Here is a 22,473-nt window from a genome sequence, read left to right as displayed (position 1 = left end):
GAGATCCCACTGGGCAGTGCCCTCAAGCTCCTCCAGGCACCCACAGAAACGTGTGCCTTTCCACTACTGAACGTTCTCTCGAGTGTACACACTCATAAGTAGACAAGGGGCTTACAGGCAAAGCTCTGCTGAGCCCACATTCCACTCCCACACTGCAGTGTGCACTCCAGACTCGCACACAGATAGCAGGCGGGACGTACACACCCGAATCCCACTACCCTGCCGGACACGCACATGCATGCATGAGTGACTGCGCGCTGTTCGCACACTCACGTGCATCTTAGACATACAGGTGTGGCCTTGGGGGTACCTGGGGCGAGAACGGGAGCAGGGAGGGACGTGAAGCTGGCAGGAAGCCACCATCCCCAGCCTGGCCTCCAGGGGCTCCGGAGAGTGAGAGCTGGTCTCAGCCGAGCCCTCCCTCCTGCGGGCCTAAGGCAGCAGGCCACTGGCTGGGCTTCAGGAGGAGACAGACATTCTGGAGAGAAGACAGCCAGACTCCCTGTCTTATGTTGGCTGACCTCCTGCCAAAATGGGCTCCAAGAGGGGAGAAAAGGCAGCTTGAACTCGGGAAGGGGAGAGTCAGAGTCGGGCAAATGAGTAGAAGAGAACCTGCAGGAACAGGGAGGAGACGGCCGAGAAAGGGAAGATGAGGAGGTACTGGGGGGACAGAGAAGCCAGGGGAGGGACGAGGGGAAGAAGGAGAAGAGAGAAATGAGAGCGCTGGAAAGGAAACCATAGAGAGAGAAGTAAGGGAGGGGAGTGGGAGAGAAGAGGAGGAAGAAGAAGAAAGTGGAAGGAGGATTCACAGAGGCGGCGCAAGGAGCCTGAGAGAGTGCCTTTTCCAGAACCCGGAGACCTCGTGGGGGTCCTCCCTCTCCCCTCTCCTGGGCTAGACAGACTAGACCACCCTCCACCTTGCCCCACTGGCCACTATGCCCCGGGGGCTGCACGCTGCCTCAGCACCTTGGCCCGCCCACAGGAGGACAACTGCCGAAGGCCCCAGGAGGGGGGCCGGAGCGCTGGGCCAGAGCATCTCTCGACCCCACTCACTCAGCTGCTCCCCCGGCGCACAGAGAAAGCTGGGACCCCTGAGATGAAGCTGGAAGTTCTTATTGCCCGAACCCACCCCTGCCCCGCTGCAGGTGGGCCCTTTTTCCTCCTATTCCCAGTTCTGTAGAGTCAGAAGACAAGCAGAAAAATGCAAAGATTTGGAGACTTTCGGAGCTAGGCGAGTCCAGGCTCCTCACTTTTTCATGCCTAAACCATCACCCCATCTTCCCTGCCCTCCCAGCCCTGGGGGCCTGGGTAACGAGAGAGCAGCTCAGGTCCCAGAGGAGAGAAGAAGGCCTTGGCCGGGACCGTGTTCACTGCTCTTCACCCTACACGCTTCCCCAGAACCCCTGTCCTCCAGCCCCTCCCAGAGCACTCCAAGAGCTCAGTCATCGTGCCCAGAGCCCACCTTGAGCCATTCTGTGGCTAATGGGGAACCGTATGGCCACAGGCTCTGCCCCTCCCCCTTTCTGTACCCTGGAACCAGGCCCAGGTAGAGAAACAGTGTTCTTAATTGGATACTCCAGGTGGCAGGGAGAAAGGTGTTGCACTCTCCATCTCTCAGATGAGAACACTGAGGCTCTGAGAAGCAGCATGTCTGATCTAAAGCCCTGTGGAGCAGACCAGCCCTTGAGGCCTACAGCGAAGAAGTGGTGTAGCCAAGGCCACGGTCAGGACGCTGGCTTACCCTTCCTCCTGTTCTGCCCCCTGCCTCAGCCCTCCCCTCCATCAGAGCCTGATTCAGCCCCTGCCCCATCCCACCTACACACCTGCCTGGGCTCCAGACCCCCTTCCAGGGGAGTCCTACCCCACCCATGCCTCCCACCTGGGCAGGCCCACCTCAGCTCCCCATTTCAGATTCAAACCCACTCCATAATCACCCCACTCCCTCCCCCTCCCCCGGAGCACCCCACCCCCCTCAGCACTCCCTCCTCCATGACCACCCCATCCTTCCCCAGTCCCAAAGCGCGGCAGCCCTTGCGTCTGACCACATCTCTGCCCTACCTAAAAAGCTTTCAATGGCTCCCACCTCCCCTTGAGACCTAGTGCACACTCCTCGGCGTATGTATTTTATGTAATATCCCGCGTAATTTTCTGGCCTTATCTGCACCCACTCCTCGCCCAACACCCCCAGTGCCCTCCAGCCACACAACTGCTCTCAGGCCCCTGGCTCAGTCTTCAGAGCTCGGCTACACCTCACTCCTAACCACCATCCTGGGCGGTTCAAGGGCAGCCCTCAGAGCTCCTAGAGCCCTCCGAATGCCTTGTCCGAATCCCCCTCTAGGCAGGTGGAACTCCTCAATCTTTGCCCAGTGACTATCCTCAGCACCTGGCACACCGCTCAGCACCTAGTAGGTGTTTTATAAATACTGTCTAATAATGGTTAGACTCTATTCCAGTGATGGTGTGTCTGGCTCCCCTCTCTGCCAGTGCAGACCAAGAAGATGCTCAGGGGGTAGGGTAGCTGGCAGTCAGTCTCCCCTCAGCCCCCCACCCCATGCTCCCTCTCTGGGCACCGAGCCCTCCCCTCCTCACAGGCTTCACAAGTGGTGCAGGCCCACTGCAGTGCCTGAGGCCCCGAGCCCTATACCCGGGAGAGCTGCCTCGACAGTCCAGCGAGAAAGTTGGGGGCACACCTTGTCAACACCAAGCTCCCTGTGTACCTTAATCCCCTGGGACCCTACAGTGGGTGGCCAAAGGGGCCTGAGCCTCCCCTTCCACCACCTGGCTGCAGGTCTCTGGGCCTTTGCAGAGCCCCCTAGGGGCCCCGAAGGGTAACATCATCTTCTTCTCAAGAGCTCTGCCTTCCTTCACTTCCTGCTGGAGCAGGGAGATGAAGCGTGCGGGCCCTGCCCTTGGGAAGCTTCCAAAGTGAGGAATGAGCCTGTCACCCTGGGCCCAGACAGACCCAGGGACAACACCAGGCCAAGATGCAGGCGGACATGACATTTGGATGATGACAGCCCGCAGTTCTAATGGCTACTCCTCATTAAGCACTTACTAAGTATAAGACTCCAAGCTAAGCAATTTATAGATGTTTTCACACTTAATCCTTCCCACAAGTCTATGCTGTAGGTATAAGCCTTATTTTTGTAGACTGGAAAAGGAAGCTCAGAGAGAGCTAGGAATCTGTGAGGCATCACAGAGTGGGAGAACTGAAATTCAAATCCAGATCTGCCAACTCCAAAGCCTAGGTGCCCTTCTGACCCCGTTTTATGGCCACCCCAAACCCGAGGTGGGGGGTTTCCAAAAAAGCCTCAAGGACTCCTCACTGCCAATAGCAGAACGTGTCCCGGCTGAGGTGCCCCACAACCCAGCCCCTGTTTGCCTTCCCGCCTTCACCCCTGCCCATACCCACCACACCTCAGATTTCACTCTTGACGTTCTCCAAGTCGGGCCCCCTGAGCTTGCTTCTGCTGTTCACTCAGGCTCAAATGCCTGTCCCATTTTACAGATGAGAAAACAGAGGATTAAGAATTTGAAGTACCTAGCCCAAGGTCACACAGTTGGTTAAAACCCAGGTCATTAGAGCATCAAGTAATAAAGCATTAATTTGTGTCACAGACAATTAAAGGATGGGAAGTAGCAGGATGTGCTGCTCGTGTTGCCAAAGAAAGTAGAGGAGAGAGATTCAGTGAATTCCAGAGCGCAGGGCGCCTGGCTAAACTTTGAAGGATGGCAGGATTCAGATGGGCTAACTTGAGAGAGAAAAGGGTAAGAAAAGTACAGAGACGAGAAAAAAGAGAGGGTGAGGAAGGTGTGTCAAAATTAGGGAGGCAGTCACTTGGGTGGCTCAGTCAGTTAAGCATCTGCCTTCGGTTCAGGTCCTGATCCCAGGGTCCTGGGATCGAGCCCCGCATCGGGCTCCCTGCTCGGCGGGGAGCCTGCTTCTCCCTCTGCCTGCCGCTCCCCCTGCTTGTGCTCTCTCTCTCTTTTTCTCTGACAAATAAATAAAATCTTTTAAAAAATTAGGGAGGCAGTGTGACATGGGGGAAGGCACTGTGGCATGGGGGCCAAGAGACTTAATGTGTCCCGAGGATTACTATGTGACGTTGGAAGAGGCCCTTCCCTCTCTGGGGGATGCCCTCTCTGTAAATGAAGGACTAATGAGCCCTGGTGGTCTCTGGAGTCCCACCAGGCCCCGACATCCTAGGATTTTGACTGTGTATATTGCTACTGGAACTTAAAACCCAAGGTCTAACCCCAGACTCACTGATGTGGGGCACAGACTTGGGTTCCAAGAGCAGGCAGGCACAAGCAGCCAACATGGCACCTGACGGGACACAGCTGGGGGTTGGCCCCATATACACCAGGAGGGGTCCAGGGGTCCCTTTTTGCCACGCATCCACGCTAGAAGTATGTTTGGGCTCACCACAGTGGGTCCAGTCCTGAAACAGAGTGGTGAATGAGTCAAGGTGGAATTGTGGGCTCATGGGGAAGGAATGGGCTACGCCCACCAGTAGCTACAAGCCTCAGCCCAGTTCCTCCTTAATCCTTCCCACAAGTCTATGGTGTAGGTATAGGGGAAAGGGGAAGGAAGTGGGCGTCCTTGGAGGAGGGGCAGAGAAGGAAAGGGGAAGGAAGTGGGCGTCCTTGGAGAAGGGGCAGAGAAAACTTTCTGGGAGTAAAGGTGGGGGTGTCAGGACTAGAATAGTGGTCTGCCAAGTTGGAGGATGTTTGGCGAACAAAAATTGTCCCCCATTAAGACAGCACTGCTCCCAAGTAGAGACTACATTCCAAACCGCCCTCCCTTGGTGTCTGCGACACAACACAGATGCCACTGCGGGGCTCAGAGTCAGCCGGGGCAGAAAGTGCTTCACTAGAGACTGTGGACATGTGCACACATGCATACACACACGCGTCTGCAATAAGACCCCCGAATCAGGTCACCCATCTCCCCACCTCCAAACGGAGCCCATCCAAATCTCTCTCGCCCTCCAGAGGACATGCCTGTCGTGTGCCAGTGACATGGCCCTGAAGTCAGAAGGTCTTGCTGCCCCACCTTGCTCCCCCTTGCTGCAGTTCTGATGTGATGCTTCCTTTCTGCCTCAAGATGTGCCAAACAGAAACGGGCCCACCCGCCTCTGCGTGGCTGACTCCCACTGTCTGGAATGTGAACTCATCTCTTATCTTTCCTGCCTGTTTGACCTCCAACTCTTGCCCTCAAGAACCCTGTCTTATTCACCACTGAACGCTCAGTGAAGGAATGAGTGAGCACTTGGGAGCCCAGCTCACTGGATCCTCATGATGGATCAAAAAGCTGGAGACTCATTTTAGTTAAAAATCTCCCTGATAAAAAGAAGCAAATTTAGCTTAAAAGATGGGCCCGGGGCCGCCTGGGTGGCTCAGTCGTTAGCGTCTGCCTCCCGCTTAAGCCCTGATCCCAGGTGCTGGGATCGAGCCCCGCATCGGGCTCCCTGCTCTGCGGGAGGCCTGCTCCTCCCTCTCCCACTCCCCCTGCTTGTGTTCCCTCTCTCGCTGTCTCTCTCTCTCTCTGTCAAATAAATAAATAAAATCTTAAAAAAAAAAAAAAGCTGGAGACTCGGGTACAAGTACCAGCTCCCCCATGTACTGGCTGTGAAACCTTAGTCTGAGTTTCCATGTTCTACAACGTCATGGTGAAGACTATGTTACTGCCTGCAAAGTGCTTAGCACAGAGCCCCAGGTAAGCACAGAATAAGCCTTCGATGAAGAGTGTTACCCTTATTATTGGCATGGATCCTTAATTGGAACTCTTCCTTCCTTTGTCCCACTTGCCCATCTCTTGAATGGGAAGTCCTTCTTGAAGTCTAATCTCAAGCCTTCATGACATGGCACAAGCCAGTGTTCCACTTGTGTTAGAATCTGTGGACTGAGGCGGACCAGACGATCGATGCTGGCTGCTTGGAGAAGCCTCCTCCCTGGAAGGGGATGGGGCCAGGAGGGAGATTACAGAGGCGCCGGGCCCAGGGCTCCGCCATGCACCTGCCACGGCTCCAGTGAAGATGAGAAACCTGCCAACTTACCCCACCCCATGATCTCATGGCTGTGCTTGCCAGGGCCTGGCTCAGGGAGCAGGTGCTGATGGCAGGGCCCGGGCACAGAGCCCAAGGACAAGAAGGCGGGAAGTCTGCGAGGGACAACAACAGAGCTGTCCCCAGAGGGCTCAGATGCAAGGTCCCTCTGGCCTCCGTGTGCCGCCTTTGGCCAGTGACCCTCCGGGCTCCTCCTCCCAAGGGCCCACCCACTGCCCAATCCCCAGGGACAATGGATAAGGGGAGGAGAGGCTCCCTCTTCTTCCCCAACGGTCAGTCTCTCCTTTGGCATCTCATTCAGCTCCTCTCTGCTCCAAACTGCTGGCCTCGGGCAGGATGCCACTGTTTTAAATCTCGGAGTTTGCTGGGTGGGAGACGGATGGCCAAATCCTGTCATTCCTGAGGCTGCTGCAGGCACGTATCTAAATGCCGGTTTATAAAGGGGCCATGCAGCCCCAAAAAGATGCCTCTGTCCCAGTTTCGGGGCATCCCTGGAGGTGAGCACAGAGCAAGAGTCAACCTCAGTCCCCACGTTCTCCCGTGTCTTGATCCTCGGCCACTCTTTTCCCAGCCCACCCTGAATGTGCCTTCCCAGAGCTCCCCTCCAGCCACCACGAGATCCACAAAATCCACGGCTGGGGTCAAGAGATGCCTCCACCCCACCCTGGTTGGATAGGCTGCAGCTTTGCCAAATGCAGCCTGGGGAAGCCCGGTGCTGAGCTCAGCCTCGGCCCTCCTGCTCCCAGGGGTGAAGAGTCATCAGGGCCCTGGACCCTCCAGGGCTCCATCTGCCTCTCCATTCAAAGGTGAAGCCCTCAGCCTGGGCCCAGAACTCTCTCCCTCGAGGTGCTCTTTCCGCTCCCCACCTCACTTCCGTCTCAGCCAGGCTCCCTACAAATCCTCCCTCTCCCCACCAGGGAGCTCCTATCCAACCCCAGGGAAGCCCCGAAAACCACAGCGGTGCTCTTCCTCAAACCTGGCTCTGTCCTTATTCCCCACCCCCACACACAGTCCATCCTCCCCTCCCCACCCCCTGCCCTCCAGGTCCCTCTCTGTAAAGGAAGCGGACGGACGCCTCCCGCTCCGGAGCTCTGTGAACCTGGGGTTTCTCTCCACTGCCCCAGGCCCAGGCCCAGCCCTGAAGCAGCTGAGCGTGGAGACAGGTTGACTGTGGGTCTGCTGGCTTCCCACTAGCCCCCTGACCCCTTGAGAAGGAGGCAGCAGGCCTGATTAGCAGCTGCTGCACTTCTCAGAATCCCTGTCAGCCTCCCTAGAGGCTCCACACTCCTCCCGCATCTCTCTCCCCAGACATCTCAAAAGAAGATATCTGGGTGGACTGCAGGCCAAACTGGGCCAAACTCCTGGAGAGAGGACCTGGCTCGAGGCCACCCCATCTTCCCATGTCATTTCCAAGTGGCACCAAGTGGACCGGGCAGGCGTGTGGCTGGACGATCCCCACCCAGGAGTCAGGGCAGACTTCCCAGGGGAGCAGGTCATGAGCCAAGGTTCTTGGGCACAGCTCCTAGGAACTGGCTGGTACCAGAATGCTGCAGCTGCTGCTGGGGTGTGAGGTGTGTGCTGCTCCCCCTGCCTGCCCGCACCCCAAGGAAAGCCTTGTCCCTCCCCAGCCTGGCCCACACACACACCCCACCCCTCTCTAGGAAGCTTTCTCCAGCCAACCCCACCCAGCTCTGACCACCGCTTATTCCGCGTCCCCTTGCCACTGAGATCCAGAGTTTTCCCTGTATTCAGTTGCCCTTGGTTTATGTGTTGCTTTGCAAATGTTCTCATAAAGCTTCATATTCCACGGTCATCACTAGCGGTGAGTCCTTCTCTCTGTTAATTAAGCCCATTTTGCTGGGATATTAGTCCCTGCCCTTAAAAGTGCCAAGGAAGACTCTGGAATCTAAGTCACATCTATCTTCCTACAATTTTTTCCTCTTGATAATCAAGCAATCTCGCCAACGAAATTCTCAAAAATAAGCAGCTTCTCCGCACGTCCGAGTTCTTGCCTTGGTTGCCAGAGAGGCCCCAGACAAGGTGGTATCGGGGCAGGAATCTCTGGGGAGTACGTGGTGGACGTCAGCTTTTCCTCAAGGGAAGCTTCTCCCTCTGGAGCACTGCAAACTCTTCAGAGTTCCCTCTCCCTGGCTTCTGGAGCCAGGCATTATTTACGTGCTCTGGACCTTAGTTCCCCCATCTATTAAATGGGCACAATAAGAACACTTGAAGAGGATAGTAAAGACTGGAGTTGATATTCGTAAAGCCGCCTGAAACAGGCACTGTCACATCCCCATTTTGCAGAGGACCGCGATGCAAGTCACCTCAAGGTCACATGAGCAAGAGTCAACCTCAGTCCCCACGTTCTCCCGTGTCTTGATCCTCGGCCACTCTTTTCCCAGCCCACCCTGAATGTGCCTTCCCAGAGCTCCCCTCTGGGGAGGAGTTGAGGGGGTGCATTCATTAACCTGGAAAACCTTCAGTGAGTCCCCACTGAGCCCGGCAGAGTACTAAGCTCATCTGCTTATCTAGATAAACTTATAGCGGGAGGAGACAGACCTGGTGGGAACCATCGAGGATGGAGCAGGCTCAAAGCTCACAGAGAGTATGAAGGAACAGGCTGCGGGCTCACAGAAAGCCACCAGCAGCCCCTCCCCAGCTCCCCCATCCAGTCCCAAAGGCTATTGAGTTTCATTTCAATCCTAAGAGACGGATCAGTGGGGTCAGTAAAACGAGGCTTCGGTGCTGGGATGCCACACGGGGTGGTTTGCCCTGGACCCTGTGAACTCCTGGGCCATCCAGACACCCTCACTGTCCAGGGGAGGCCCCAGAGCAGAGCCTCTTGGGCGCAGCGGGGCCCGCTCAGCGGCCATCTGCCTTTACAGAAGTGAAGAGGGGCTGGGGGTTTGAAGAGGGAAAAGCCGGCTCTGGTCTATGGGAGCTGAGGCAGGCCAGGCTGGGGGGTTCCAGGGCACCTTGTGGGGGAGGGTCAGCAGGCGCCGCCCAGCCCTGCCGGAGACGGAGACAGAGGGCAGGGCGCAGACCTGGAGCTGCCCGCCCAGGAATGCCATCCACCAGCAGCCGGGATTCCCAGCCCACACTGGGCACCCCGAGGGCTGCGGGGGAGGGTGGGGTCTGTGCTCCTCCCCGCCCCCTCTGACACCCAGTGGGAAATGTGTTGAGCTCGTCAACATCTCTCTGGCCACAGGCTGAGAGCTCCCGTGGCTCCTAAATGATGGGGCAGAAGCCAGGTCATTAGACAGCAGAGACTGTCATTAGTGCAGGTGATGCCACCGCCACACAGACGGTGACAAATAGTCATTAGTGGCTGTGTCACGGGGCTGGGGCAATGTTGGCGGGGTGCAGGGAGCTGGGCTGGGGGAGCACACACTTGCACGCACACATGCTCACACCCACAGACAGAGGAGTGAGGAGATACACTCACGCAGTCACATGGGGGTGAGTAGACACACATCTGCACACCTGCGTAGTTACACACTTAAACGTTCACAAACTCACAGAGGGGCATAAGTAGGTATACTGGCGTGATTCCACACTGGCACGTTTACAAGGGATGTGAATAGACACATGCTGCCACACCTGCGTGCTCACACAGGGACAACTGGGTGCGACTGCACACTTCCATGCTCACTCATTTATGTGGGGGTGCAAACAGACACACACTCTCATATGTTCACATTCACATATGGGAACATGAGTGGACACACTTGCACATGCACATGCTCACACAGAGGTGTGAGTAGGCACTCGCACATGTTCACACACTCACATAGAGGTGATACGCTCACACATTCATACACTCACACAGGGGCACAAGAGACACATGTTCACACACTTACACAGCCGCACAATCATTCATACACACAAGGTGTGAGGAGACATGCACACCCATAGGGGCATGGGAGGGCAGAGAGGCAGCCTCGAACGGTGGGCAGAGCTTACTCATCAGACGTGGATGGTGGAAGGGAGCCGAGTGGAGGCTGAGTCCTGGGTTCAGATCCTAGCTCTGCCCTTAGTTGGACATGTTGGTTTCCTGTCACTGCTGTAACTAATGGCATGGCCATGAACTTAATCGTTCCAACCAACGGAATTTCATTATCTTACAGTTTGAAGGTCAGAATTCCAAAACGGGTCTCAATGGGCTTAAAATCAAGGTGCCAGTAGAGTTGCGCCCCTTTGGAAGGTATTAAACAAAGAGTCATTTCCTCATTTTTCCCAGCCTCCATCACAAAAGCAGTGGCCAGATGAGGCTGTCCCATAGCATCGCCCTTCTGCCCCCCTCTTCACATTTAAAGGACACTTGTGAGGACCTGGGGCCCACCTAGATAATTCCGGATAATCTCCCCACCTCAAGATCCTTAACTTCATCACATCAGCAAAGTCCTTACAGGCTTGAGGATTAGGACAATGATCTTTGAGGGCGTGCACTATGCTGCCTACCACACTGGGGGATCTTGGACAAGTCATTTCACCTCCCAGAGCCCCAGCATCTTCAACCGTGATCTGGAAATCACTCCTACCACATGGGTGGTCATCGGGATTTAGAAGGCCACATGACCAGGAAGCACTGTGCCTCACTGGGGGAGGTGGGGGCGGAGAGGACCAGGTCAACAACACCACCTTCTCCCTTTTGGGCTTCCTGAGGACAAAGGACTCAGCATGCTGCAGGAGAAAGGTGGCTGAGGGGCCGCAGAGGCTAGTGAGGGGGTCTCTGTGGGCTTGGGCAGGGGCTGACATTTGAGCAAGGACCGGGAGGCACTGCGAGTGTCTGTGAGGGTCCCCGGTTCTGGGAGGCCAAATGGGAGGGAAGGCCATGAGGGGGGCCACCACATGAGGCTGGGGAGAACAGCACCAGCTGTGACCTGAGCTAAGGAAGCAGGGTGGGGCTGGGCCTGCTGCACCTGCTTGTTCCTGCCTTCCTGTCCCTCATCTGCTGCCATCTGTTTGCAGGGCCCCTGGGGCCAGCGGATGGGCAGGAGCCCCAACCCAGGCTGCTATTACCCTGTTAAGTGCAGACGGCAGAATGATGACCCAGGAAGATAAACCCCACATAGAGGAATCGCCTGCTGGAAAACACTCATTAGTCCCCAAATTTGCCCAGTGCTGTTTGGCCGCTCGGGAGGGAGGCAGCAATGGCCTCTCAGAGAGGAGCTGAGGTCATCGGATTCCCACTGGCCGCCCTGCTCCAACCAGTGGCCCAGGCTGGGGGCCGTGTCCAGAATTGCCCCACCTCCACCGCCCCACCCACACCCCCAACCCAACCGGCACCTCACTGGCTCAACCCTGCACCCTACTCCCTTTGCTCCTCTACCCACCCTCCCTTCCCCTCTCTAGCCATGCTACCCCAGCTCTTCTCCCAGCCTCCCAGCACCGCCCCCCCCCCGGCTCCTCCCAGCTCCCCGCCACAACCTCAGGGTTTAACCCAGAGACTCCCATCAGCAGGAGGAAGCCTGGGCTGGGGGCTGTGCGTTTGGAGGCAGAAGATCTGAGTGCAAATCCCACATCCCTGCAAGCCGGCGGTGCACGGATGTCCGGCCCGCTGAGTAGCATCAGGGAGACAAAATCGGGTCACCTGTGTGAGTGCTTTCTGTAAGCCTGAGTACAATTGGAGTTATGGGGGCATCTGGAAGGACTTTGCCCTCCTTTGCTCCCTGAGACACAGCAGCCTGGGCTGGCTTCAGGTCAGCTTTTCATGGACTGTTGCTTTAGAGACGCCCCACATCTACCTGCCTCAGAAGATCCCCAATAGGTGCTAGAGAAGGACACAGAAAGATGGGGAGGGCTAGGACCCAGTGGCGGGCACATGGTAGGTCCTGATAAATAGGTGCTGAGTGCGTCAAGTGCAACCCCTAAGCTCCCACTGGATGCCAGGCACCGTGCTCAGCACGGGGCAGACAAAGATGAATGAACCAGAACCATCATAGTTCAAGCTTCAGTTCTCTGAGAGCCCCATGGCTCTGAGGACCCCTGGATGAGGGGGCATCCCTGCTGCAGGGCGGCATGCAGGCGGGTGGCTAGCCATCCGGCCACAGCTGCCCAGGGCTGGCAGGCCTCCGGCAGCTGGTGCAGTGCCCCGCATCACCGCGGGCTGCTGCCGTCCTGGCAGGCTCCCAGAGGCCGGGCACCGATCGCTCGACAGAGAGCAGAATATGGTTTCGGTGTATTATCAGAGCAGATAAAGGGAGCCACTGAAGCTCGGGGAGCAGCCTGGGCTTACAAATGAGTGTCTCCAGATGCCCTACCACTCCCCCATCCTGCCTTTGTCAGCCACCCCAGCCTTCCAGTCCCTCTTTGTTCCTCTCTGAAAGCAGCCCCAGGGAGGGGGACACCTCCTAAATAGCTGTGTGCGGTGCCAGGAAGGGCAGGCTGAGGAGACTGGAACCAGCCGGGCAGCAGGCCTGGTGGCAGGGGCTAAAGGGGAAGATTCCAGAGTCCACAAGGCACTGGCCCCGGGGAGGCAGTGGGGGTCCCAGAGTGGGGGGAGAACAGCCAAGTCACCACCCTGCCTCCTTTGTCTTTGTATTGGCCCCACAGCTCAGCACAGCGACAGGCGATGGGCAAGGGCACGAAGGAGAGATGCAGAACGCAGTTCCTGAGTGAAGGCACAGACAGGCAGGGGCAGACAGGGTGGGGGGGCTTTCTTCCGGTGACCAGGATTGCGCTGGGGGGGGTGGGGGCACTCGAAGGAGAGGAAATAGGGCTCCAGAGCTTGTCCAGTGGGAGAGGGAAGAAACCTTTGCCCAAGTGAGCCAGAGAAACAAGTGCTAAATAAGAGAGGGCACGCTGTGCATTCGTTCAACAGCTATTTCTTGCACACCTACTATGCGCCACTGATGATAGAGCAGTGGTCAAAGTCCTGCCATCCAGAAGGCTGCTTTTGAGCGGTCTCTGGCTCAGAGGGCAAGTGAGGGGGCTATTGGGGAAGACTTCCCATGGGGAGGGGGAGCTGGCTGGGTGGCAGGGTGAGGCTCCAAGCAGACAGAGGGCTGTCGGAAGAAAGTGTCCTCAGGGGTGGAAGGGCCAGGCACGGTGGGTGGCACAGGAGTGAGGGGAGGCCACCAAGACCCCTGTTGCTGGGGGCAGCAGACGGCAGGTGACAGGGCCGGGTTTTCCCCAGGGAACCAAGGGGCCCCTTGGCCCTCCCTGGGAGGCAGTGAGCCACAGAAGAAGCAGGGCCCTCCCACCAGCTTCCCTTTGTGCAATTCTTCTTCCTGCTCCTCTCCACCCAGAAGCAGGCCCGGCAACCATGCGGAAATGCCACTTGCATGAGCCCAGCACCCACACAGCCAGACACAGGCTGGGGTTCCCCAGGCAGGCCAGGCCTCCCCTCCCTCGGGACCAGGGGAACCTACGGCCATGTATCCCACCCTCAGACCCTACAGCAAGGGCAGGACTGGGGAGTTTATGGCTTCATCCCTGCTCTGCCCCAAATGCATGTCTGACCAAACCCGAGGCCTAATGGAGCTTCTGCCAGCTTAGGAAGGCTTCTTTCTGCCTCTTTCTTTTGCAGGGAGGACCATCGATCTTCTCGCCCACCTAAGGCATTCGGCCTGGCGGGAGGGCATCAGAGTTTCTGCCCAATGCTGAGTGGGAACCGAAGGGACAAGAAGCCAAGCGTCTGGGAGTCAAGCCATGGTGGGATGTGAGACACCCCAGGCAGAGAACCAAACGTGAACCCATGGGCCCATCCCAGTCAGCCCAGCTCAGCCTGGCAAGGAGGCAGCGAGGTCCTGGAGGACAGGGGCTCTGGAGCCAGCTTCCAGAAATGGTCATCGAGCCCCCACTATGTGCCAGGCACTGGGACACCGAGGGGACAAAACCACCACACACTTCCTGTGCTCACAGAGCTTGGCAGGGGAGGCAGGCACAAATAAACAACCAACAACAAATAATTACAAATTAGGTTAAGTGCTATGAAGGCAGGAAAGTGTAATTAGCCTATGCTCACCTCTCCCTGGCCCCCGAGGCCTGCCCTCATTATAGAATACCCACAACTCTGCCTGACCTCTCCAGCACACTGATGGGCCGAGAACCTCGCTTCACCCAGCAGAGCGAGGGAGTTGACAACAGTTTGAGGAACATTCGTTGAACAAAATGGAAGGGGAAAAAAAACTTTTAATTAAAAAAACAGCAATTGTCCACATAGCTTATACAACTGAATTTGAGAGCCACTGAGGCCCAGAGAGGCCAAACAGGTGGCCCCAAACCACACAGCTGGCGAGTGACAGAACCCATACCAGAAACCAGGTCTCCCGTGCCCAGGTTCAGGGCTCCGCCACCACCATGCGGCCCTGCTAGCGTCCCCTGAACCCCTTCCCAGCCTGAAGGAATCTGCAGCCTCCTGGCCCATTCAGATGCCTACTGGCAGGGCAGCACCGTCCAGTAGAATCATACTTGAGGATGGAAATGTTCCACACCTGCGCTCTCCAACACGGACTCATGGCATCGCTCAGCAGGTTTGGGGGAAATGGGGCCAGTGTGGTGGGGGTGGAACTTGGCAGAGGCCGTGGGGAGAAGGAGGGTAGGAAGGAGAAGAGACATGAAGAAGAAGGGCAGTGGGAGCAAAGGATCTTGTTTGATGTCCCAAGGAATCTTCTAGACTTTATCCCATCATCCACAGGGAGCCACTGAAAGACTTCACGCAAAGTAATGAGATGCCCTGAATGCAGCCTCCCTGGGCCCCCAAGGCAGTCACTGCTCCTCTGAGCTTCGTGGCACCTCTGGAACTCCAGTAATAGTGGCTGTTATCATTACCACCATCCCCCACGCCATCCCTCACGCCACAGCTCTTGCTGCTGTCTCAGCCTGAAACAGCCTTCCCCCCCTTCCTGGACAGCTCTTCCCCTCCCTTCAAATCTTTGCTCCCTGCCCCCTCTGGGAGGGTATCCCAGACACCCTCACACAGGTCAGGGCCTCTCTCGGGTCTCTGTAGCCTGCCTGGCATGTGAAGGAGGCGTAAACAGGCATTGTTTTAATTTCTCCATCCTTGCTGTTTAGGTCCCCTTTCTTGGCCCTTGCCCCTCCCAAATCTACTCGCAGCTCCCCAACCCCCAGCTCTGGAGCTCTCAGAAATCCTTTGCGCAGAGCCTAGGTCATCCCATTCCCGAGACCTGCCACAGGGCAGGGCCTCCCTCTTGCAGCCTCAGGACAGGCCCGCTCAAAGGGACAGTCCAGAGAAAGGAGGTCAGAGATTCTAGCCTCATCAGGCAAGAGGGCCCTGACTCAGTGCACATAGATGTGGATGTGCCTTTGGGAGAAAGGAAGAGACACCAACAGGAACCTGAGCAGGCTCATCTGGGAAGTCTTCCTGGAGGAGTGACCTCACCTTCCCACCAGGCCATGGAGTGAAACGAAGATTCTTCCCTGCACAGAGAGTCCCTGCCTGTCTCCCCGAGAGCCACATCCCGCCCCAGAGCCCCAGCTGGGCTAAGATGTGTTCACTGGAACATTCATCCAGCAACTATGCATTGCTATTCTGAGTTATTCCAGGCCTGCTGGCTCCAAGGGCCAGGCCTCGGGCCAAATGGGGAGCAGAGCATAGAGCAGAAACTGAAACTGTGACACATGATGCCATCCCCATAAGGCCACCTAGCCAGCCTGTGTGGGCCAACTCAGACACCTGTCCTCCCCAGGGCTGAGAGGAGGCAAAGGAGCCCTGCGCCTGGACTCTGAGTGGGCAGGACACTCTGAGCACAATGGGTGGGCAGGGAAGCAAGAGAGAAGAGGTGGATGACAAAGAGGGAGACAGACCTGAGGTTGGGAGGGAGTGCCACGGAGAGATGGAAGGAAGGAAGAAGCAGAGAAAATGAGAAAACCCCCCTTTGCTTCTTTGAGGACGCATTTCAGGGGTCCTGTGGGACAGCCCGGCCTGAGCCACCCCCATGCCCTATCTCCAGCCAGCCCTTGACTCCTGGAGGAGCAGAATTACATCTGTCACCAGTTCCAGGAGACCAGGGGAAAAGGAGGGAGGCTCAAGGTAGAGGGAGGGGGACTGAGATTTCTGTCCCTGGACCATGTAAGCACCAACCGGGACAGGCTTCCGGAATCCCAGAGGGGCCTGGGACATCCAGATGCTGTCTCCAGCTGGGGTCACCCAAGCTCACGCCCCACCTAAAACCCAAAGCAGGTTTGTGAGTACATCTAGGAGGGGTGTGGAGACTGTCCAGGTACCTGAACATCCCCACAGAGACTGAAAATTCTGCCCACCTTCCATTTCACCTCTCCCAACCACCACCCCCCCGCCGCCCCGCCATGCCAGGCTTCCTGATCCCTGGGAGGCTTAAAAACCCTAGGTAGTTGGGCTCCTAACCAAGGCCAGGTGACAGTCACATCGGGTCCTCAGTGAGGCTGGAGAGGCAGGGGCCTGTACAGTTGCCCCCCTGCCCCCAAGGATGTCAGTGTGGGGCTAGAGGCTGGTGTGGGTGGAGCTCAGAGAGGGAAGGGGGAGAGGCGGGGGATGCGGAGGGCCAGAAGCTGTGTTCAGAGCTTTTTTGCTGCCCTTCCTGTTTGGCAGCCGGAGCTGTGACAGCCAAAGACACCTCCAGGACTGCACCCAAGAGAGACTGCGGGGCCAGAGCAAAGACAGCAGGACCCACGTCCCACCTCCAGCCAGAGCCCCAGGCCAGCATGCCCTCCATGCCTCCAAGAGGCCCAGCCACCCCAAGGAAGGCCGTGCAGTGCTCGGGGGCCCCAGAGACGGCCCTGGCATGCCGGCCATGAAGCCGGGGACTCGGCCATTAACTGTGACTTGTTACAACTCAGCTGCTGACAGACGTCAGCACAAGTCAGCAAGAAACGGCAGACTTCAGTTACTCAGAGGCGCTTTTGAGAATTGGGGCATCCAGCTCAAAGAAAATGAGGAGGTGGAGCCAAGCCCCAGACAGTGAGAAGACAGTTCCTCTTGTGTCCCCACTGCCCTTTCCGGGGTCTCCAGGCTTAGAGGCTAAGATAAGAGGGAGGGCTCATAACTCCAACAGTCTGCGTTCAAATCTATCCCTGATAAACGATCTGACCTTAGAAAGGCATTTAACTCCCTCTGAGCCTCAGTTTCCTCCTCTGTAAATTGAGGCTGATGAGAACTAACTTGTCCACCTTGAGTGTCATAAGAACTAAGGGAACTAATCCAGATAAAGCATCGGGGACATACGTGACATGTCAGCCATTGCCTGCCTCCCCTGTCCCCACAGAGCACGCAGGGGCGGCCGGGGTGGGGGAGGGTAGGCCGCTGAGGTGAACCACATGCCATCCAGATACCAGGTCTGAGAGGCTGGGGTGGGCCAGGCAATGGGTGGTGGGTGGAGAATGGGGAAGCATGTGTCAGAAGTGGTGGACACAGACACCATCACAGTGACCCAGTCACTCAGAAGTACCTGAGGCTGGGGACTCGGGCTCAAGATACAGTCACGGCCTCGGGACAGCTTGCTGTGCCCTGGGGAGCCAGAAGTACCCACTATGTGGGAAAGAGGGCTGGCCTGGGAGGCGGGAGGCCTGGACTGGGCCATGTGATTGGGGCAGTGGCTCCCCATCTCCAGCCTGTCTCTTCCTCCGGTCCCAGAGGGGCCGAGAGCTCTTCCACCCCTGACCACCTGAGTCTCTCCTTGCTGTGGCCCCACCACCCCAGAGTGGCATGCCAGGCCCAGGGAGGGCACACAGGGCCAGCTGGCCAGGGCAAGAGTATCCAGGGTCATGAGGCCAGGGAGGAAGGAAGAGCAGGCCCCAGAGAGCGAGTGACTGCGGGAGTGAGAGAGAGGGGCCCCCAGAACCAATGGAAGGTGGGGTGGAGGGGGCACTGTGGGCTCACTGAACCTTCTGCCGCCCCACCTGAGGCTCTGTGGGAACCACCTGGCAGCTTTTCTATAGATCCTTCATTTCTTAAGATGAAACAGGGGAAAGAGAAGGGAGGACAGAGGAAAGGAGGGAAGGGGGTGGATGGGGGTCAAGGGCCCTTTCCCATAGCCCTTGAGGAAGAGCTGCACGCAAGCCCTGTCCTTCCCCCACAGGCAGGCCCCGGGTCTTAGCCACCATTTACCGAGGGCTTCGTGCCCTGCCCTCCACTAAGTTCTGTGCATACACTGACTCCCATGGCCGGGGGGTTGGTGGGGAGCATTTCCATCCTTGACACAGAAGTCAGCTAACCTGCCTGAGGTCACACCAGCAGCGAGCAGCCAGGCTGAGTCTGGAGCCCAAGTCTCCCTTGTCCAAAGCCAAGGGCTCTTGGTCTTGGCCATCTATTTCCTCTCCAGCCTCTGAGACAGTGGGATGTGCTAGTAGGTGTTCAATAAACCCGAGGTCAAAGGAAGGAAGGAGGGAGAGAAAGGGGGAAAGACAGGAAGAGATAAGCCAGGGAGACTCTTAGGCAGCTAGAAGATAAATAAAAAGGTGTTGTTTCCTAGTGCCAGATGGCATGCCGCCCAGGACGGCTGCCCTGCGCTCTGGGAGCACACGGCCTGCGCTTGCCTCATCTTTTCCAGAAGTATGTGAGCCCAGATACGTCAGCCTTCAGGTATGCAGTGAGGTCTGCGGTGAGAGGTGCTCTCGCGCGCGCCTCTCTCTCCCTCTTCCTGGGGTCTGCTCTTGCTCTGCCACCACCGCACCCCCACGCAGCCCGCCAGCCAGCCCAGCCTCGCCCCCCCTTCCCTGGAGCCAGACCCAGCTCGATATGGGGGCCTGTGAACAGCCCCCTCAAGCAGGCAAGTCTCAGGCCCAGGGAGGAGATGTGTGCGTGGTGCCGGGGGGAGGGGCAGGAGCATCGCATCATCTAACAGGTTGGTCGGGCTGCGAGGCGTCCCGCCCTCCTGGAGCTAATGAGCACTGTAGGACAGGTGTTTGCTCCTCAGTCCCCAGCCTGCCCTGCCTGCGACCAGAGCCAGCTGCCTGCCACCCCACCAAGGCTCACTCACACCCCCGTGCCCTCCCGCGTCCCGGGCCCGGGGGCCGCGATGGCCTGCCGCTCCTGCGTCGTTGGCTTCAGCAGCCTTAGCAGCTGTGAGGTGACCCCTGCGGGCGGCCCCCGGCCTGGGACCTCGGGATGGGGCAGCTGCGGGACCCCCGGGCCAGGCTTCAGCTCCCGCAGCTTCACAGGCTGCGAGGCAGCTGGTACCATCCCCCAGGTAACCGTGAACCCCAGCCTGCTGGTGCCCCTGGACCTCAAAGTGGACCCAGCCATTCAGCAGCAGAAGACCCAGGAGAAGGAGGAGATGAAGGTCCTCAATGATAAATTTGCCTCCCTGATCGGCAAGGTGAGCTGAAGTAGGGGGGGTGGCGCCTGAAGTAGGACGCCTGCTGGCAGAAGGGTTTGATAACTGAAAGCTAGGGACCTTCAGAGCTGGGCAGGCGGCTGAGCTCTGTACTCCTGGAGCATCATGCCCCACCCCTGCCGCCAGCCAATGAGGAGCCGGCAGGCTAGCTCTGAACGGAGAGCTGGCGAGGGAAGTCCCTGAGCCATCCTGGCACTGGGGGAGAAAGAGGCGCCGGGATGGCTCTGAGGGATGTCTGGGTAATAATGGGCTTCATGGCTTGGGGTCACTGTCCCCCTAGGTGGACACTAGGGAGGAGCTCCAAGTGTGGCCAGGAGGATACGCTCTCATAGGAATGGCTGATGGAGATATGGTTTGCCGTCCGACTCCAAGGCAGGTGGACGGAGGAGATGAGCTCCCAAGGGTCCGCCCTCCTTTCCAGGCCTTGGCCCTGCTCAGCTTCCAGAGGTCAGAAGTACCAGCAGGGCCAAAGGGGCACCTGGGTCCTCCAGAAGGAGGCTTTGGATTAGGGATGCCACAGTAGCATGTCAGGAGATAGGAATGTAGAGAATCGGTGTTGCGAGTCAGAAGCAGACAGGCAGCCAGGACTCCCCAGCACCCTCATGAGAGAGGGAGTGAGTCCCCAGCACCCAGACTTCCTAGACCCCACTGCCGTGGCCGGCATGCTGGTGTGAGGCACTCCCGTCCACCTCCGCCCCAGGGCACTGGCTTCAAGAGCTCTGAGAAAGTCCTGCCCACCTCCCGAGCCCACTCCTCATTCACCTCCTCCAAGAGACCTCTGCAGATCGGCCCTCCCAGGTCTGCCCCCCTGCCCTGCCCAGAAACAAGGATCATAATAGTAACGGCTGTATTAACTGCTAACTATATGCCGGGCACCATACTGGATGCTTTACATATTTACCTCAGTTTCCCTCAACAATCTTATGAAAGAAGTCCTAGTATGCCCATTTAACAGATGAGGAAAACTCAACTTCTCCCTCCTACTCAGTACACCAGAGCCCCATCCTTCTGCCCTCACCCCAGTCCTTGTCCGCACTTGTCCCCCTGCCTTGGTGTTCCCCTGAATGTTGCTAGGGTCCCCCGTAAGGGGGGTGTCCGTGGAGAGGGGCAGAGGGAAGAAGGTAACACGTATGGAGCATCTGCTTGTGCCCAGCTCTCTGCAGGAACTTTGCCAATGTGTGTCATTGGCTTACACGGCCACACTCCCCAGTGACTATTTCTCCTACTGTAGAGATGAGGAGACAGCATCCCAGAGGTTAAGTGTCTTGCCCAAGGTCACACTACCACCAGGCATACAGTCTGGACTTGAAGTCAGGTCTATGGGTTTGTTTTCCCCTCCCCCCAACTCATGTGCCCAGACCAGCGTTCCTGCACCCGCACCCAGGGTGTGACCAGGATAGGGGCATGAGGAAGGGAAATGACAGCTGGAGAAGGACAACCATCCACTGAGGTGGCGCATTCCCTCCCCCGGCCCCAGCCCTGGCCCCGGCCGGCTGTGCAGCGCCCCCTGCACCTCTGGGCTGTGTGCCCTATAGGAAAACAGCCTGCTGCCCTGGGAGGCAGGTCCCCGCAGAGCCACCTCCTCTCGAAACCGCTTTAATCCCTTAAAAGGAATACTTCATGAGCTATGTAATTTGACTCGGGATGGGTGGCTTTTCTCTCTGAACACCAGGGCTGATATCACCCTGTGCCTTGGCCTTGGGGACAGGAAAGATATGTAGGCACAGGGAGGGGGCTCAAGGGGCTGGGGTCTGGTGCCTGGGGGCCAGGGTGACACGCTCTGAGGTCTTTAGCGGAACTGGAGCCTCCCAACCCTAGAGCCTTGGCCTTGAGACAGATGCTCTTCAGGGTAGGACGACGGAGCCATGGGCGCCCACCTCTTGGGGACCCTGATCGCTGGGGCCAAAAAGCCCCAGCTGATCCACCAACCCTACAGAGAAGGTCGTTAGCTCAATCTGTTAACTTATGTCCTCCCTGTCTCCTTGTAAAGTCTCCAAGGGCCCGAGGGAAAAACCCCATTCCTGGATTTGAATCCGGGTTCCACCTCTGACCAGCTGTTTAATCTCAGGCAAATTATTTGACCTCTCTGCTTCTCAGTATGCATCCATGTAATGGGTTGGTCAGGATCAAATGGGATAATTTTTGAAAAGCTTTTAAAAAGCACTTACCATGTGCCAGGTGGGTTCTGTTTGTTAAATAAAAAAATATCGTAAACGGGCCCAGCCTGGGGAGCTCTTGAACCTAGTTGGCCCCTTGCAGGCAGGAGCCTGAGAAGAGCCTGAGAAGAGGGTGGAAGAACTTCATGGGTAGCAGTGGCACACGGGGCCAGAAAGAACTGTATGGGCCCAGGGGCGAGAAGCCATAACCAGTGCAGGCCTGGGGGGCTCTAGGCAAAGAGAAGAAACAGACTGGGGCCCTTCAACTCCTTGTCCCCTCTAAGCCCTCTGAGGCACCAAGAGAAATCAGAGCACACTGAGGAGGAGAAGGAGGAAGTGGAGGAGGAGGAGGAGGGTGGGGGGTTGACCCCCAGGAGTCAGGTCCCTGGAGCCGTGTTGGTTCTTCCCTCTGCAGGCTGTGTTTCCCTGAGCAAGCCACTTACCCTCTCTGAGCTTCAGATTCCGCCTCCCTGCTCTGCTCCTGCTCTGCTCCTGCTCTGCTCCTGCTCTGCTCCTGCTCTGTAAACGGGCCCGAGCTCATGCCAGAGGCAACGCGGGTAGGGGCACAGCCCTGAGAGGAGGGGGAGAGAGTAGCAGCAGTAGGAGGGGAGGTTGAGGCAGGCCGGGAGAAGGCTGCGGTGCCATCCCGCAGAGGCACATGCAGACCACAGACGGGATGGAGATGGGACAAGAGAAAGGACTGCCAGCAGCCCACCTGAGGAGGCTGTGAAAAGGGGACCTAAGGGGGGCGGTGAAAGGCCCGGGGACAGAGGGATGGGCACAATGTCTTCCCGTGGGCCTGTGCGGCCTCTGGAAGTCACCGGAACCACCATGCAGTGGGCGCCTGCTGGCAGGAGGGTTTGATAACCCACAACCACCCCCCATGCCCCAGGGGTCACTGCCGGGGACTGTGGGCCAGGGGTCTGAGGCCTCCCTCCCCAGGGAGCCCCCAGCCAGGAGCTCCAGCCGCCT

General features: G+C 57.7%; 1 protein-coding gene across 7 annotated transcripts in view; it reads left to right on the top strand.

The window, feature by feature from the left end:
* The first annotated feature begins 13,339 nt into the window (after nt 1-13,339).
* Nucleotides 13,340-22,473, top strand: part of KRT80 (keratin 80) — a 28,266-nt gene continuing 19,132 nt past the window's right edge. For 5 of the 7 annotated variants that reach the window (XM_088026081.1, XM_088026079.1, XM_088026078.1 and 2 more), the window contains exons 1-3: nt 13,340-14,545; nt 16,603-18,778; nt 18,926-19,327. In XM_088026081.1, the coding sequence (XP_087882207.1) occupies nt 18,488-18,778; nt 18,926-19,327 (693 nt within the window). In that variant the 5' untranslated portion in view covers nt 13,340-14,545; nt 16,603-18,487. Of the gene's footprint in view, nt 14,546-16,602; nt 19,328-22,473 lie in introns of all 7 variants that reach the window. The other 2 variants (XM_088026083.1, XM_088026084.1) reach the window with 2 other exon arrangements.

The sequence above is a fragment of the Eumetopias jubatus genome, unplaced genomic scaffold, assembly GCF_037043125.1.
Source record: "Eumetopias jubatus isolate StellerSeaLion01/CBP00866 unplaced genomic scaffold, mEumJub1_p1.0 scaffold_8, whole genome shotgun sequence".
In the NCBI taxonomy this organism is placed as follows: Eukaryota; Metazoa; Chordata; class Mammalia; order Carnivora; family Otariidae; genus Eumetopias; species Eumetopias jubatus.
The sequence above is the reverse complement of the archived record's forward strand: the minus strand, read 5'-3'. Positions and strand labels throughout refer to the sequence as shown.